We start from the raw sequence: 18,991 nt of genomic DNA, 5'->3' as shown, positions 1-18,991 counted from the left end.
TTGAACCTTTTTTAATTTGAATAAAACTCTCCAATCTCTTGCGGCCTTGCAGCGCCTCCCTGTGGCCTCAGAGCAGACTGTCGCTCTCTAACCCTCTCACTGCCCTCCCTCTCTCCCTCTCTCCCTCCCGCTGCTATCCCCCTCTCCGTGTCCCTCCTCCCTCTGATCTGCTCCCTCCTCCCTTCTCTCCTGCGCCTCTCACTGCCCATGCTCCTGTTCCTCTGACCGAAGCTCAGAGCCGTAATGGCGGCCGCGGAGCACCGCACACAGACCCCGTGTCCCAGTCCATAATCCTACGTCCCCCGCGCAGTCACGGCCCGGACTTGGCTCCGGGCTCCAGGGAGGACTCTCCGCTTTGACTTTACCCGGATATAGGCGCGTAAAACATGGACGAACACCCGGGAGCGGGGGGGATGACGGCGGGACAGACACGACAGGCTACGCCGCCTCAGCAGCACTCTCCGCCGGGCAACAACGGCAGCGCGGCCCCGCCTCTGTCCGGAGCTCCAGGAGGTGTCATGCTGAGCCACCAGGCCGACGAGCTGCCCCGGCCCCAGCAGCAGTACACCATCCCCGGGATCCTGCACTACATCCAGCACGAGTGGGCCCGCTTCGAGATGGAGAGAGCGCATTGGGAAGTGGAGAGGGCCGAGCTCCAGGTCAGAGCCAGAGCCGCACGGAGCCGCACGGAGCCGGGGGGAGGCACACAAACCCGGGTTATAGCGGCGCTAGGGGCGATCTAATGACCTTAGACCTATTATACACTCATTCAACATTCATGACACTTTACTGAAGCATGCAGTTCATTTAAACCTTTAGGGAAATGGCTTAACAGAGCGTAAAATGAACCCAAATCTCCATTTGCCTGTATCCACATTCATTCACTCTCTTTTACACAATCTAAATATATTTTTAGATTTCGTCACTGTTTATTTTACACCCTAGTATCTCCGTGTTCTGTTAAATCCAGCCTCCGTCCCGTTGTTGTTGCTGTCAGTCTCTAAATGAGTGACATGGTCCTGGAGGATCCGCTTCATTTCAATAACTTTTGTTTCCACTGCGGCCTTTTATGTTTTAAGATTTGATTTTAAACTTCAGATTTAATGTTATAATAACTTAACTTCGCAAAGCAAAGGTGCAAGATTTACACAAAAAAATATCCTAGAAAATATGTTAAACCAGATTTTTTTTTTTTTTTTATCATATTTGCGTCACCTAAAAACTGCGTGGTGACGTCACAGACAGAAGGGCTATAAAAAGTGACCCAACAATTTTTGAGTCAAAAACACGGTTTTATTAATGTGAGAATGATCATTATGAATCTGTGCGTCATGTTTCGGATCAGGGACATGTCCTGGACCAAGAGACGTCCACTGTCAGCTCCGTTTGTCTTCACTAAGCCTCTGTTTATTTTTCCATTCAAGAAAGCGTGAATAAAAGCTAACTCAACCATAAGCAGGCGTTGGGTTTAAGACGATTTGATCACATTTTATTGTATAATTATGGCATATAAACTTGGCTCTATTGTTCAAACATATCTTTTGATCCAATTTCTGTGATTTTAAGTATTTTTAGAAGGGAAATCAGTGGCAACATCTGCTGACCGCTAGCTCCATTAGCCCTTAGCTTTGTAGCCTTCTGAGATGTATATTTTGAGCTATTTGCGTGTATAATTCACTACAAAACTGATCATTAATCTGTTTCCACTGCCCGGAAGAGTCAGCGGGGGGTGAAGTCCCCATGAGCCTGGCAGACTGTCGTTAATCTGGGGTTGGAGCTATTTTGGTTTGTCACGCTAGCTCCCGTTAGCCGCAGCTAGGCTAAAGCTAACTGCGCTCTGTCAGAGGCTTTGTTAAACAAACAAATGCGGTCAGCGTCCAAACTTTCACTTGTAAATGAGCGGATTTAATGTTAACAGACTCACGGAGGGTCATTTGTTTTAAAGCAGAGTCTGTAATAACTCTGTAATAGTGTGAAATAATGAGGTTTATATTGTTGTTAATCCTAATGTCAATGTTAGGGACAGTAACTGGAGCAGCTGGGCTCATGACAGAAGTTAGGACAGGCCTCAGATTTAAGGTGAAGGGACCAGTGGCTTAGTCAAATGTGAACTATTTAGAAACCTAAGACACTTTGATCGTGGAGGGACAGACTTTGGGGAATCAATGTATTAACTAGATTCTCCCAAAAACAAAGACATTTTTAGGACCTAACAACACAAAAATATAGACCCCAACAACAGGTCACAGCAGCAAGATGGAAGACTCCAAAACATTTGACATTTTATACAGTTAATTTGATAGCCATTTGCGTAAATGTTTTACTCCTACTCCTGAGTCCTAGTGCTTACTGGGCTCAAAATTTAAAGTTATTTAAATAGAAAGACAATGGGACAAGAGACACCAAAAGTGCACTGTTGTCACACTAATAGGAAGAAATAGTTAATAATAAATAGGTTACCCATTGTTAGTCCGAAGATCACAAATAATGGGTAACTTTAAGAATCTATACATTTGGACTTTGCCAGTGTTTATATGGACTTGTTTTGTTGTGCGACTATTGCGATTTAGATTTGTGATTTTTAATAAAAGGATTCTGTTCAAATTTCACATTTTAAACACGTCCACAAGAATTGACAAAAGGACTGAATTGTGAACTGGCCAAGTAATACAAGAATCACATTTCAGAACATTTCTGATCTACAGGGTTAACAGTTTTTTTTATACAGAAATTATGGCAGCTAAAAATTGCAGACAGCCTTTTCTATTTGCCAATATCGTACGTTCAAATTGTGATTTTGATTCAGTTGTGATAATCTTGCAGTCCTACTTCACAGTCCTAAATCTTGTCTGTTTCTTACACCAGCTAAAATACTCATTGTCTTGTGTAGGGAGTTAAAATTATAACTTATTTTCTACGAGTTGTCTTCATATCATTCAGTTCTTGTTTCCCTCCTCTGTCTCTCCCTTTCTTTACTTGAGATACTTCTGTTCCGTACCAGAGCCAAACTGGGGCAGATTTACAGAAATGTGGCTGCTTTTCTGCTCCTTCTGCCCCTCTGGCCTCTCACCACACTCACACAGTCACTTTCTCCTTATAAAACAGTACATTTTCTCAAGTTTTCCTCTTTGCTTGTGTTGAGTGTCTGAATTCTCGCTCAGTGAAACTCGGGAGGATCCTGGAGACAAGACTGTAATCCACATTTGAATAATCTGACGTACAAAATATACAGAGGATTCAAAGGGAGGATTTTTCTTTAGCTACAAAAATGTAAAACTCCAACAGATTTTAGCTCAATGTGTAAATGAAGTCCCAGCACAGTGAAACTCAACTTTGTTAAATCAGAGCTTTTCTGAAACTGGACTTTTCAGATCTTTATCCCTGTTCTAGTCGTTTCTTCTCATTGAGCTTCTGAAGTTATATTTGGAGTGACTCATGTTTGAGTAATCTTTAATCTCTTATTTTCAAGACTTCGTTTTGCCGATCTACCCCCGTTTTCACCTCCACCGGTACATGGCCACTGTTATGTACACGCCTACTTTGGGGTACACACTTTCATCTCCAGTTTTATTGTTTTAATCGGTGATACTTGTAGGACACGGCAGCATCATTTTGATACAAATGAAAAAAGGGCTGTTCGCTAGTGTGATGTGCAGCTAAAAACAGGGGGCACCGACGACATGCGGCGTTTTGTTGTGACGTTTACAGCGTCGTCAGCTTTCATTGGGCATCGGAGTTTTTTAACACAGACGTCAGCAGATTTGTTTCTTTTATTGAGTCTCTTTAGATGAATATTGTGACTTAAAATGTGCAAATTATAACTTAATGATCCACTGGTGACAGAGATTAGAACTACAGAGCACACATAAGTACAATAGGGCTGATTTAAAATTGGGTTAGTTGCAGCTTGGGCTGCACCATATTTTGAAATGGAATCAAAATCACAAATTTGAATATATTTTTTTCTCTCACTGTTACAATCGAACTGCTGTGTTTTTTGCTTGTTGAACTTGTCTGTGTTTTGTTTTGACATTCCCTCACACATCCTCTGAGGGGTGATCGCTCTCGCCCTGTGGTCTGATGGGACTCCCCGAGGAGTGCTTGATCCAAGCCGCCAGGTGCAGCTCAGATGGGAGGGGCTTAAGAACAGCTGACAACATCACGTCACCCTCCAAAAGAGATCTATAGCCTAACGCTCTACACCTGTTCAACCAGAGACCTTAGACCAGGGATAGGAACCTTAAACCAGGGACTGCATTAGGACTAGGGACCTTAAACCAGGGACTACATTAGGACTAGGGACCTTAGACCAGGGACTAGAACCAGACGAGGGACCTCAGTCAAGGGACCTTATACGAGGAACCTTATACTAGAGACCAGGACTAGACCTAAGTCAGACCTGAGTACGAGGGGTCAACTATAGCAAAATAAAACAACTTTGCCATTTGGTTTGAACCTAGCTAAGCTATTTTAATGTGTCATGTGTATATTTAGTTGTTTAGTAGTAAACAAAAATGGCTTGTTGATGATTATGGGATATGTTTTTAGTAAGAACTCGTAACAGCTGCAGAAACACCCTGGTCATGTGACTCCGACTGACCCCTGCGTGACCTTTGCTGATGTCACTTTTACCACTTTATCGTCCAACATTTGATAAAATGTGTTCTTACTATTAGACAGTTTCAGACCTGGTTTAGTCCTGGTTTAGTCCTGGTTTAGTCCTGGTTTAGTCCTGGTTTAGACCTGGTTTAGACCTGGTTTAGACCTAGTTTAGTTCTGGTTTAGACCTGGTTCAGACCTGATTTAGACCTGGTTTAGAACTGGCTTAGACCTGGGTCAGACTTGGTTTAGTCCTGGTTTAGACCTGTCTAAAGTCCTGACTTCCCTACAAACAAATATTGGCTTATTTAGCTAGATATATTTCAGGACAATTCAGCATATAGTTATTATGGCTGCAGTAACGTCTTATTTCAAATAAGATGTTGAAGATGAAAAGTTCCACATTGTATTGGTTTTGGTTCTGTCAAATGTGTATTTGACAGATTCAGATTCATATATTCTTCTAGTCCTGGTTTGTTGGGATAGTAGTTTGTGAATTAAAGTCCAGTATTTCTGTGTTGTAAAACAGAATCCTTCTGCCTCTGTCATCAACACAGAATACTCCATCCAAAGGTTACACCTTCATTTCACTAAATAAAACTGTTGTCATTTGTTTTTGTTAGTCTAATCATAACTGTTGTGTAATTTAGACAGGCTTTGACCCTTGTTTACATTATGGTTGCTAGGTAACAGTTATGGAATTACCTCTATGTACATATGTCACATCCGCTGCCCATGTTCAACCAGGAAGCAAAATTATAAACTTCACAAAAATGACAAAATTAGAAAAACAAGGAAATATTTTTAGTCAAATCTTAAAACGTAATGATGTAAATATATTGAATATTCTAACCATATGCACTTTAAATTGCATTACTTTGTGTGTTTGTTTCAGGCCCGTATCGCGTTCCTTCAGGGCGAGAGGAAAGGACAGGAGAACCTAAAGAGCGACCTCGTCCGCAGAATAAAGATGTTGGAATTCGCCTTAAAACAAGAGAGGTATTTTTACTGCACGATTTACACATGTAGTACAGGTCTGCTTAGTGTTTACACGTGTACTACAGGTGTGTTTAGTGTTTACACGTGTACTGCAGGTGTGTTTAGTGTTTACACATGTACTACAGGTGTGTTTAGTGTTTACACATGTACTACAGGTGTGTTTAGTGTTTACACGAGTGCGACAGGTGTGTTTAGTGTTTACATGAGTACTACAGGTGTGTTTAGTGTTTACATGTGTACTACAGGTGTGTTTAGTGTTTACACGTGTACTACAGGTGTGTTTAGTGTTTACGCATGTACTACAGGTGTGTTTAGTGTTTACACGTGTACTACAGGTGTGTTTAGAGTTTACACGTGTACTACAGGTGTGTTTAGAGTTTACACGTGTACTACAGGCGTGTTTAGAGTTTACACGTGTACTACAGGGGTGCTTAGTGTTTACACGTGTACTACAAGTGTGTTTCGTCTTTACACGTGTACTGCAGATGTGTTTAGTGTTTACACGTGTACTACAGGTGTGTTTAGAGTTTACACGTGTACTACAGGCGTGTTTAGAGTTTACACGTGTACTACAGGGGTGCTTAGTGTTTACACGTGTACTACAAGTGTGTTTCGTCTTTACACGTGTACTACAGGTGTGTTTAGTGTTTACACGTGTACTACAGGTGTGTTTAGTGTTTACACGTGTACTGCAGGTGTGTTTAGTCTTTACACGTGTACTGCAGGTGTGTTTAGTGTTTACATGTGTACTACAGGGGTGCTTAGTGCTTTACTTTCTATGTACTTTCTATATAATATATTCTGGAAAACTAGTAAAAGCAGCGTTTGAATCTATTCATTTAAATCAGACCTATTCTGCAAAACAGACTTTCAACCAAATTCTAGTAATTTTTTCCCAGCCCTATTGTTCTTTTAGATGAATATTGTGATTTAAAATGTGCACATTATAGTTATAATCTGTGACACTCATGGATCATTATGTTGTAGAGACACAAGAACAATAGGGCTGATTTAAATCATGTTCTAGAAGTTAATTACTGATTTTGTGTTTTGTTTTTCCAGAGCAAAATATCACAAACTAAAGTACGGCACAGAGCTGAACCAGGGCGAGGTCAAGTCTCCGAGCTTCGACGCCGGTCAGACATCTGCTCCTTCTATCCATCTATGTCGTCCATGTGAGCGGCTTTTTCATCTGTCATTTGTTTCAGACACGAGAGACTCTGACGTGTCGACGGTTCCTCCCAACAGTCAGCTCACCTGGAAACAGGGAAGACAGCTGCTCAGACAGTAAGACCCTTGTGTCAGATGCCCTCCCCTGTGTGTCAGATGCCCTCCCCTGTGTGTCAGATGCCCTCCCCTGTGTGTCAGATGCCCTCCCCTGTGTGTCAGATGCCCTCCCTGTGTGTCAGATGCCCTCCCTGTGTGTCAGATGCCCTCTCTGTGTCTCCATGGGGTCTTATGTGTAAAACCTGCTAACCCTGTAGTTTAGATCTGCACAAACATGTTCTGAGATGCATGGGATTCTTGGATTAGGTTAAAGTTCAGTTACATCTCAAATGTCAAATGGACCCCCTTTGAAAAGCAAGGGGCAATCCAAAATAAATAAACTACTACATACATACTCCTGATTTAAAAGATATTTTAGATGTCAAAGTATACATTGCAGTTACTTGACGATGATCATATTCTCAAGTGATAACTGGAGGTGGGGCTTTAAATCATAGGTATAGGTAGGTATTCACTTATTCACTTCTATTTATTTTCTATGTAAAAAGCGATGACAATATTGACAGTATTGCTAAGTGCCCGCTCCCTGCTAAACCAGCGATGTGGGCAGGAAAAGGGCGACCCTCAACAGCCTCATTCTGGAATGGCTCTTTGATCGCTATGTTGGTACTACTGCTAGCCTTCATTTGGAGCCAAAGCTTGTGGGTGATGTCACACTCACTACCTGTAGTACACTTCTTTATACAGTTTATGGTTTAAATCTAGACATTTTACACTGTTGTTGTGTCCTTGGGCAAGACACTTTACCCACCATGTCTGTGAATGTAGTGTGCTGTGACATTTCCCTCTTCCCTCTCACCTGTGCCCCCTCCCTCCGCCCTCTCACCTGTGCCCCTTCCCGTGCCCCTTCCTCACCTGTGCCCCCCTCACCTGAGCCCCCTCTCTCTGCCCTCTCTCACCTGAGCCCCCTCTCTCTGCCCTCTCTCACCTGTGCCCCCTCTCTCTGCCCTCTCTCACCTGTGCCCCCTCTCTCTGCCCTCTCTCACCTGTGCCCCCTCTCTCTGCCCTCTCTCACCTGTGCCCCCTCTCTCTGCCCTCTCACCTGTGCTTCCCCTCTCTCACCTGTGCCACCCCCTCTCTCACCTGTCCCCTCTCTGTGCCCCCCTCACCTGCTCTCCCCCTCTCTCACCTGTTCTCTTCCTCTCTCCCCCTCTCACACCTATGCTCCTCCCCCTCTCACCTGTTTCTCCTCCTCTCACCTGCTCCCCCATCACCTGTGACCTCCCACTCTCACCTGTGCCCCTCCTTCCCTTCCTCTGTGCAGGTACCTCCAGGAGGTGGGCTACACAGACACCATCCTGGACGTTCGGACCCAGAGAGTGAGGTCTCTCCTGGGCCTGTCCGGCTCCGAGCCCAACGGAGCCGTGGAGAACAAAAACCTCCCCCTGATCAACGGCACCGACAGACGGAAAGACAAGAGGTATTTATGAATTTTAGATCAGGTCTAGACCAGGTTCAGTCAGGGTTCAGCCCTGGTCTAACCCTGGTTTAGTTCTTGGTTTAGTTCTTGGTTTAGTTCTTGGTTTAGTTCTTGGTTTAGTTCTTGGTTTAGGCATTGTCTAGCCCTAAATGTTTTGAACATTGTATATTGTTCTTATAGAAGCCCTGGAGATGTTTTAGAGACGTTTAATTTCTTGGAAAACGCAGAGGACAGTGATGAAGAGGAGGACGAGGAAGGAGAGGGGGAAGTGATGGACCTGAGCGACAAACCACGGGCCAAAAAACACAAAATACACCAGGTGCTTCTGCAAATACTGCACAGAATACTGTACAGAAGTACACAAGACATGTCCGACCTCACACAAAATACTGCTGAAAATTCAACAATAAACAGAAACATTGACGATACTAATAGTACACAATAATCCAGATAATCATATTGTGTCATGAATACACAGCCAAAATACAACGTCTATAACGCCATCCTCAGACCCAAAACAAACAAAGGAAACAAAGAGAACAATCGAGCTAGCCAGGATGCTAATAGGTGTGAAAACACCCATTAAAAGTTGTATGAATACGCTAAGTATGTCTCAGGCACAGTGCACACTTAGTGTAGCTCTATAGACCTAGCCTATATACAGAAACTGTAAACAAAAGCTGTTTAAAAAGCCGTTCAGTAGTTGGCTCCTCTGTTCAGACAGATATAAGGCAGTGTCCACCAGCAATCTGACCAGAACTAAAGAAGCAGCTTGGATGAGCAGCGAAACATCTTTACTACTACAACTTTTTTGTCCAGTTGACAGATTTAACTTTTGGCTTTTACTATGGATCAGACCTGGACGACTGAGGGATTACACAGACAGCCAGCCACACTTCATTTTACCAAGTAGCAGTACTGTCAACAAGTGTTTGAAGTCATCACATAAAGACTATACTCTAAATTACAAGTTATTTAAATGCAGTTTTCTAGTACATTTTCTTGGAGTATTTTTTGAATGAGTTCCCCCTGCTGGTGTAGCCCTGTGAGTGCAGTTTGGGTCAGATGGACAGAGATACAGAATAGTTTTAGAGCTTTTGCCACGCCCCCTTTTCAATCGACCAATCAATGGACAGTGTATGTCTTTAGTTGACTACAGGCTCAGTAATATAAACTCAAACTAAATCCCTCATGTTGTGTTTTCAGGCGGGAAATGAGAGCCTGGCAACAGAGGAGGATGCAGACACAGAGGAGGCTCTGAAGGAATTCGACTTCCTGGTCACAGAAGACGGAGAAGGAGCTGGAGAAGCACGAAGCTCCGGAGATGGAACAGAGTGGGGTGAGACCTCCCGTCTGTTTCTCTGGCTCTGCTCCTTTAGCTCTGCTCCTCTGGCTCTGCTCTTCTGGCTCTGCTCTTCTGGCTCTGCTCTTCTGGCTCTGCTCCTCTGGCTCTGCTCCTCTGGCTCTGCTCCTCTGGCTCTGCTGCTCTGGCTCTGCTCCTCTGGCTCTGCTCCTCTGGCTCTGCTCCTCTGGCTCTGCTCTTCTGGCTCTGCTCCTCTGGCTCTGCTCTTCTGGCTCTGCCCTTCTGCTCCTCTGCTCCTCTGGCTCTGCTCCTCTGGCTCTGCTCCTCTGGCTCTGCCCTTCTGCTCCTCTGCTCCTCTGCTCCTCTGCTCCTCTGTATGAAGCTGTATCTGTTTTGTTTTCAGCCGAGCCTCTAGCGTTCCCATCCTCCGGTGGAAAATCCTTCTTGTTGGGAGGAGAGGCAGTTTTGGAGAGTGTTCTGGGATTGGGTGACCTCGCTGACCTCACAGTGACAAATGATGAGCCTGACTACGGATACGATGTGAGAGAGAAACTCTACTTTTTAATTTCACATCATTTTTATTAATAATATTTACAAAGTGTAGTTCTCAAACTGTGGACCCAGTCCTTCTTATGGTTCTTGAGTCTTTAGCCCAGTTAACATTTATAGACTGGTTTGGAGATCAGTTTAGTCCTGGTTCAGTCTTGATTTGGTCTTAGTTCAGGCCTTTTTTAGACAGTCCTGCTTCAGTCCTGGTTCAGTCCCGGTTAATCCCCCTAGTCACTGTTTTAGTCCCGGTGTGGTTTTGTTTTAGTCTTGTTATAATCCTGGTTTAGTTCTGGTTTAGTCCTGGTTTAAGTCTTGTAAAATGTTGTCTAATATTTGTTCTTGCATTAAGAGTAAAAAATAACTTCTAAAGCTGTTTTTGTTGTCTCTGTAGCTTCAGTCGAGTCAAGAGTCCTCATTCAGAAAAACATGGAACCCCAAGTACACCCTGAGGAGCCATTTTGACGGTGTCCGAGCTCTGGCTTTTCACCCCACTGACCCCGCCCTCCTGTCTGTGTCTGAGGACCACACAATGAAGCTATGGAACCTGACCAAGACTGTGCCCGCCAAGAAGTAAGGATTAAACCAGGGCCCAGACCGGGGCCCAGACCGGGGCCCAGACCGGGGCCCAGACCGGGGCCCAGACCAGGGCCCAGACCGGGGCCCAGACCAGGGCCCAGACCAGGGCCCAGACCAGGGCCCAGACCAGGGCCCAGACCAGGGCCCAGACTGTAGCTCAGCTCTGTGAGAAGCATGAGTATTTAAAGCCAGAGCATTGATCTATTTCTTTAAGCTCTTCGTTTGTATAAAAACTGTTATTAAACGTATTTGATGTTTAAACTACTGCCAGAATTTGAGGAGTCTTCCTTTTAATTCTCCTCTTAATCCCCTTCTCTCTCCCTCTATCGTGCTCCCGCATATGTTTTTCTCCTCTGTTTTCTCCCTCTCTTCATCTCCTGTTCTCCTCTTTCTCCTCTTCCCAGTTCTGATTCCTGACAGTTTTAAAATGTGCTGTCTGAGTCCATCTAGTTTTTATCATTTAGAAGAGAGACCAAACGCACCTCAGATGTCACACATTCAGCTTTAAACCATTCAACAGTAACACTCTGGTAAAAATAAATGCATTTTGTGTTTTTCAGAAGTGCCTCTTTCGACGTGGAGCCAGTGTACACGTTCAGAGCTCACATGTGAGTACTTATATATTTTTAAATACTTTTACTGGACTCAAATAAATAAACAGTCTAATATCAGCGATGGGCAATACCAGTAACTTCAACTTGATACAAAACTGGTGAATTATGCATAAAATGCATTCAACCGACCACTTTAATGTCTCTTATCTGTTCCACCTTACGATGTCATGTGGTAATACAGGAAGTGCTCCACTGTGTTTTTAAACTCCATACACCTTCACTAGAATCATTTGGATGATTTCAGACCTGGAATTTCTCTTCTGACCTAAAGGTAAAAGTAGCTGTTGAAAACTACCACTTCATGACATCACAAGGTGGAAGAGAGCATTTTGAGCTTTGATGTAGACAGACTAACAATAAAGTGTTACTCAAACATGTGTGAATGAAACAAAACACAACTCCAGGTCTGTTTTTGAGGAGGTAACATTATAACAAGCTTACAGCTCACAGGGGTCAGTGTTTAATACATCTGTGCAATCCCTCATTCGTCCACGTCTGATCCATACTAAAAGTAAATTTCAAATCTGTCACTGGACAAAAAGTTGTAGGAGTGAGGGCTTTTGGCTGCTCAAACAAGAGGCTTCTTCGGTTCCTTTTAATATAGTTGTTGAGAAATTCTGATGCCTTGTCAACAATGAAATGTTGATACTTTGGCCCTATTTTATCCTTTGGTCCAGTCTGGTGTCTCTGTTATATCAGCCTGTGTATTTGGTTGATTTGGTTCTGTTTGATGTTGTTTATCTGTGTCCAGAGGTCCGGTCCTGTCTCTGGCTGTGACTCCCAGTGGGGAGCAGTGCTTCAGTGGAGGTCTGGACTCTTTCATTCACTGGTGGAACATCCCCAGCACCAACACGGATCCATACGACACATACGGTGAGTACAACACCCAAATTATACCAAAACTGTGCCATAAATGCACCAGATCTACACCAAAACTTCAAACTACAGTTCCAACAACAGTCCCTACGATACATATAGTAAATATTACTCTATTACTATTATTACACTATTACCACAGGCCCGTTTGACACATATACTACACTCCAACTCCAACCAAAACTCCACCAAAACAACCAAAATGTATAGTTTCAGCTTCCTGTTTATAGGCGTCATTTCACCAACCATTCAAAATATATAATATGTTTTTTATTTGCTAATTGCTGTGGCAATTTTCTTCAAGCTGAGACCCGTTGACAAAACTGAACCAAAAATTTGTCATAAATCATTAAATGTTGCACTTGTGATGGGGGAGTAAACTTGTATTTTACTTACAAAGTTCAAAGTTCCATAAACTGGGGCAGGTGCAGATGAAGGTTGTTGGTTCAGGCCTTGCCTCAAACCATCATTCTGCTCTTGGGCAAGACTCTTCACTCAGCCTTCCTAATATGAATAAAGAGTAGGGATGAGACAGAATTTCTAGTAGACAAGACGAGACACGAGACTGGCTCCACGAGATCAAAACAAGATGAGATTTTTTATTTAATTTATAATAAATAAATTGTGTGGTTCATTTCACAGTTTTGGCCTTTTTTTGCTTTTCCTATCTTTGTAGCACTGCCTTTTAGAACGACAGCTTCTCAAAATGTTAATTCACAAGCATTTAACCCTTTTTGTCTGATCCAAATGCAAACATATGGGGGAAAAACTCAAGATCTTGTCCCGTCCCTAAATAAATAGTGAAGAATAATGCTGAAAATTGTCCTGACTGTGTCTCTGCTCTGGTCCATTCAGACGCCAGCGTCCTGGCGGGCTCATGGGGTGGACACTCGGACGCCGTATGGGGATTGGCTTTCAGCGGAATCAAGAACCGTCTCCTCTCATGTTCTGCAGACGGAACTGTGAAACTATGGAACCCCCAAGAGAGAGCCCCCTGTGTGTGTACTTTCAACGCAGACAGAGGTACAAATACTACTACTGCAAATACTACTACTACTGCTACTACAGTACGAATACTACTACTATTACTGGTGCTACTACTCATCAGGGTGACCACCTCATATTGTCATGTTAAATACATTGGAATAAGAAGGGACAGACTCAGGAGAGTTCAGCTCATTGATAATAACTGCAATAATATGATTTTTTGTCATGCAGCTACGTGCTAACTAATGTCCATAACGTGGCTATTTTAAGTCCGAAAACCACATTTAAAACTGATTGTGTGTAGTCGAAAATTTATGAGAAATGTGCTCCATTATTGTTGCCGCTTGTGCATCTGTTTCAGCTGCTTGGGTAATGCTCCTTCTGTAGATATTCTGTTTAACTGATGTAGTGTAACCATAGTGTGTATATATAAATGGACATGGCTAACCTGCTACGCCATGGCATTCCAAATACCAAGTGACCGTGGGCGCACATCCGGCTCCATTGACTCTGGATCCAATTCACTTTCCATTGAAAAACTGTGGTCCCTCTCTCTGTAACTGCTGATGTCAGGCTTGTCATTTTAGATGTTCATATCGACGCGCTCTACATGATCCTGGGGTTTTTATATCACTATTATGTCTGTCAATCAAGATATGAACATTAATAAAAGACAAATCAGACACCTTCTTTCCCCGAGGTCACACTCGCTAGTGTTAGCAACAGGTTTGATTGACAACATTGCTAAGCGCCTGCTTCCTGCTAAACCAGCGGTGCGGGCGGGAAGGGGCATTACCTTCAACAGCCTCTCTCCTGATTGGCTCTTTGGTTACTATGATACTCACGGTCAGAATTCCAAATATGAAACTGGGCTCCAGATTAGCCCCTATAACTGCTAGCCTCGATGAGCTTCATTAAGAGCTGAATGCTGTGGTGACGTCACACACTCTCAGTCCTCTTCTTTATACAGTCTGTGAGTTTAACAGTAAAAGACCTCCACCGAGGCGCTAACTTTTGTCATGTCTCTATGTCCAGAGCACGGGACCCCCACTTCCGTGGACTTTAACGGTACCGACCCTGCCCACATGGTGGCGTCCTTCAGCTCTGGAGACGTGGTCCTGTACGACCTGGAGACGTCCCAGAGTGCACTGGTGCTGAAGGGGCAGGGCGACAGTGGTGAGTCAGATTTCCTCCCCTCCTGCTATATCCCTGTGTCAGATGCCCTCCCCTCCTCCTATAGTGTATCAGATGCCCTCCCTGTCTGTGAGATTGTGTCAGATGCCCTCCCTGTCTAACCCTCTCCTCTCTCAGTGGTTCCAGGCATGAATCACATAAATCGAGTGGTGAGTCACCCCACGCTCCCTGTGACCATCACCGCCCACGAAGACCGCAACATCAAGTTCTTCGACAACAAGTCAGGTACAAATACTACTACTGCAGGTACTACTACTGCAGATACTGTTACTGCAGATACTGCTACTGCAGATACTACTACCGCAGATACTACTACTGCAAATACACAACTCACAACAAGTCAGGTACTGATAATACTACTACTACTGCAAGTACTACTAGTGCAAATAACAAGTCAGATACATAATATACTCTGAGGAGCAGCATTAAACAAGCATCTGACTTCACACAGCAGGCGCCTCGGGGCAGACCGACACAGATGTGGCTGCTGTTGTTGCCAAAGGTCTCTGTGATCCCGGAAATAGTATTTTAGATCTGTGGCTCATGGACTGGGCCCGTATACACAGGGTTCTCCCAAGAAAAAACACAGGTAAAGCCCATCCCCCTGAGTCACAGGTGTAATCGTGTGTTTGTGTCACAGGTAAAATGATCCACTCGATGGTGGCTCATCTGGATGCCGTCACCAGTTTAGCCGTTGACCCTAACGGAATCTACCTGATGTCCGGCAGTAAGTCTCCTCCCACACACATGAATGTAATAATAATAACAATACAATATGGAATCTATCTGGTGCTCTACAGTAAGTCTGCTTGCTAAGCCAGCGGTGCAGGCGGGAAGGGGCGTTACCTTCAACAGACTCGCTCCTGATTGGCTCTTTAGTTGCTGTGATACTTGTGGTTGGATTTCCAAATATGGAACTCTGCTCCAAATTGCCCCTATAACTGCTGCCCCGATAAGCTTCATTTGTTTTTCTTGTATGTCTGTGGTGGAATGTTTAGCAGTTGCCATGGACACACAATATATACATTAGCAAACGCTGCCTGAGAAGTTTTTAGACAAATACAAAATGGATTTAAACAACCTGTGATCAATATGAGCATTCATGGTCTTGTTTACAAGTTTGATTTTCAACAAAAAGTTGAGAGTGACTAACTGAAAAACTATTAGCTAATTCTAGCTAGCTTGTGACAATAATGTTATTCAGGAGGGACTTGTTTAACAGCACAAATCAGCTCACCTGTTGTAGTTCCAGCTATGGAGTTCGTTACAGTCAGATTGTGTTAAATTTAAGCTCAAACTAAAATCTCCAGTGCCTCCAGTTAGCATCGCACGCCCAGGGAATGTCAATGACATCAGCTGCAACTATCAATAATAAATAAGAGGACTTATGTGTTAAATCTGTACGTGTGTGCATCCCCCCTCAGGTCACGACTGCTCGGTGCGGCTCTGGACTCTTGACAGTAAGACGTGTGTGCAGGAGATCACCGCTCACAGAAAGAAGAGCGAAGAGGCCATCTACGACGTGACCTTTCACCCCTCCAAAGCCTACATCGCCTCCGCCGGGGCCGACGCACTCGCCCGGGTCTATGTCTGAGACCGGATCTGAGACCGGACTAGGGTCTATGTCTGAGACTGAGACTAAGGCCGGACCAGGCACCGGACCAGGGTCTGAGGGTCTGGACCAGGGTCTGAGGGTCTGGACCAGGGTCTGAGGGTCTGGACCAGGGTCTGAGGGTCTGGACCAGGGTCTGAGGGTCTGGACCAGAGTCTCAGTCTGAGACTGAGACCAGGGTCTATACGTCTATGCGAGGACTGAGACCGGACCAGGTCTATGTATAAGACCAGACTGAGAACTGGGTCTGGTCCATAGACTGTATGTATAAATGGGCATATTTATCGCACTAGGCACCTCGTTCCAAACAGGAAATGAGCATGGGCTCCATTGACTCTGACTTCAGTTCACTTTCTATGTAAAAAGCGTTTCCCCCCTCTCTCTGTAACTGCTGCTGTCAGACTCGTCATTCTGGGGTGGGATGGCCTTCAACAGCTTTGCTCCTGATTGGTCCTCTGGTTGCTATGATACTCACAGTCAGAATTCCATCTATGGAACTGGGCTCCAAATTCGCTGCTATAGCTGCTAGAGTTGATGAGCTTCATTTGGAGCTGAATGCTGTGGGTGACCACACACTCACTCAGTCCACTTTTTTATACAGTCTATGGACCAGACCTGAGACCAGGGTCTGTCTGAAATCAAAACTGGGACTGGTCCAGGATCTGAGGGTTTGGAACAGGATCAAGAATGAATCAGGATCCTACCTGGGTCTATCAGGGATCTAAACCAGGTCTTAGGTCTAAGGTCTAACCAGACTCTTCAAGATCCGAGTCAGGATCAGATCTGAACTAAGACTTGGATTTGACCAGGATCTTAGTTTGGACTCCAGAATCGGGCCCATGTCTCATCAGGACTTGTGTCTGGCTCCAGCCCCCAGGGAATCAGGTCTAGACTGAAACTGGACTTGGACTCAGCCTTTGGTCCCGGGTCAGACTTGGTTTTAACACTTTGATTTCAGAGATGTTATATGACACAGGGTAACACAACAAAGTAATTTTATTTTTATGAATTTGTAAAACTAAATTAAGTAAAGATTTTATTTCAGAATAGTCCTGGTTTAGTCCTGGTTTAGTCTTGGTTCAGTCCTGGTTCAGTCCTGGTTCAGATCCTCTTCAGACTAGTTTGAGCCGTGGGTAATAAGCTTTAACACAGTTGTAAACACATTTTGGGGGAATTGTTATGTTGTTAAGTTAAAATTGTTAACTTAACTTTGTTAAGTTGAGATTAAAGTTGAGGTTAAAATCAGGTCTGAACAAATATTTCACTAAAAACGAAACAGTTAAAACCCTCACACTTACGTTACACTTGAACATGGCAGATCCTCTTAAACCGAGGCTGAAGCAGGGCAAAGTCAAACACACATCTAAATACTGTGTTGTGTTTGAAGAATTTCTCAAAATATAGATTTGAAACCTAAACACAGCTGCAGAAACAATAAGATACTTATTTTTCATAAATAATTAAAGGCCTCCATAAATATACAAGAACATGACACAAAACTGTTCACAGCAACTTGACAAACCTGTTGTGATGTGCAGTAGTTTCATTAGTGGGATGCAGCTGATTGTGTTGTGATAATGCTCTGAAGGGGGAGTGACTTAGCATAGAGAGCACTTTAATATCCCATACAAGCAAAAATACCCCCTCTTTAGCATCCCTTAATTTCAATAAATTCACAGAACTTGATTTAAAATATTTTAAAATGTCTCAACTGAGAAATATGTCAATTTTTAAACTGGTCTCTTTTTGTTCCTGTGGCTCTGGCCTCCTCAGACTCTGCTCCGGCGCCTCTCGTTCTCATGTTTCATTTGTTTGTTTTTGTGTAAATTAAATCTAGTTTTTATAATGATCTTTTTATAAACAGACCCGTCCAGATCCGTCACTGCCCCACACTTCCTGCTTCATGTCACATGACCAGGAGCAGCTTTGGGATTCGTTAAGAAGAGGAGCTGAGGAACTAATGCTATTTCAAGTTTACTCCTAGTTTAGTACTGATTTAGTCCTGGTTTAGGCCTAGTTTAGACCTAATTTAGACCTAGTTTAAACATGGTTTGATCTAGTTTAGACCTGTCAAGATTATTGGGTCAATTAATAATTTGGATTCTTCAGGTCAGGGCCTGAACCAAACACTAACTTTAAATTAGATGTTTTCTTTGAATCTTCCTCAGCTCCTCTTCCTCTTTTATTCTAATTTTATTTCCTGTTGCGCCTCCGAATCGGCCAATCACAGCTCTGGATCCTCAAGATTTGAATTTTACTGCCTTTGGATTGGTTGTTTTTATTTGTTTTTACGAAGGGACGGTTTCCTGATGTTACTAAAGCTTCAGTTTGTGTAATGCATGGTAATATTAATAATAATATGATAAAGTATTTTTTCTAGTCTTCCGAAAAAAGGACAAAAAAAGAGGAGTTTTGACGCGTTTTGTAAGTTTTGTTTTTGAATGATGAAATTTTAAAGATTGTACCACATAGAAACAACTGTTGAAATGTACAGAACATGTCTATATAATATTAAATGGTGAAAAACAGTGTATTCTCTCTTTTTATTTATATTTTTTTTATTATTTGCAGTTTGACAGGTTGGACTCATTTCACTAAAACACAGTTAACATCATCATATTTAAGATTTTAATATAAAAAACACAGGTAGGAGATGTGACAGACGTACATAGAGGTAATTTTATAACTGTTACCTAGCAACCCAGACATAAACAAGGGCCAAAACCTGTCTAAATTACACAATACTTTTGATTAGAATCAAATAAAAAACAACAGGTTTATTTTGAGAAATGAATACCCCCAGTGTGAGGTCACTGCAGAGGATCAATAGGGCTGAGGTTCTTTTTTGATGCCCAGAAAAAAACATGTAGCCAACCAGGACCCGCACTGCAAAATGAAACATCTGATCATTTCAAGGTTCAAAACATTTCATATCTAGCTATTGTGTTGATGTGAGGGGTTTCTATCAGAATAAG

At 43.3% G+C, this 18,991-nt stretch overlaps 1 protein-coding gene across 1 annotated transcript; it reads left to right on the top strand.

Annotated features, from left to right (window-relative positions):
* Positions 1-175: 175 nt before the first annotated feature.
* Positions 176-18,549, top strand: strn3 (striatin, calmodulin binding protein 3). Its single transcript, XM_033988180.2, has 16 exons — positions 176-659; positions 5,495-5,598; positions 6,661-6,734; positions 6,807-6,885; positions 8,150-8,305; positions 8,486-8,624; positions 9,512-9,644; positions 10,012-10,148; positions 10,549-10,727; positions 11,294-11,341; positions 12,099-12,220; positions 13,079-13,246; positions 14,246-14,386; positions 14,522-14,629; positions 15,045-15,131; positions 15,829-18,549. The coding sequence occupies exons 1-16, from the start codon at positions 387-389 to the stop codon at positions 15,996-15,998; spliced, it is 2,118 nt and encodes a 705-aa protein (XP_033844071.1). The 5' UTR covers positions 176-386; the 3' UTR covers positions 15,999-18,549.
* The last annotated feature ends 442 nt before the right edge of the window (positions 18,550-18,991 follow it).

The sequence above is a fragment of the Periophthalmus magnuspinnatus genome, chromosome 22, assembly GCF_009829125.3.
Source record: "Periophthalmus magnuspinnatus isolate fPerMag1 chromosome 22, fPerMag1.2.pri, whole genome shotgun sequence".
NCBI classification, from domain to species: domain Eukaryota; kingdom Metazoa; phylum Chordata; class Actinopteri; order Gobiiformes; family Gobiidae; genus Periophthalmus; species Periophthalmus magnuspinnatus.
This window is presented reverse-complemented; position numbering and strand designations above follow the sequence as displayed.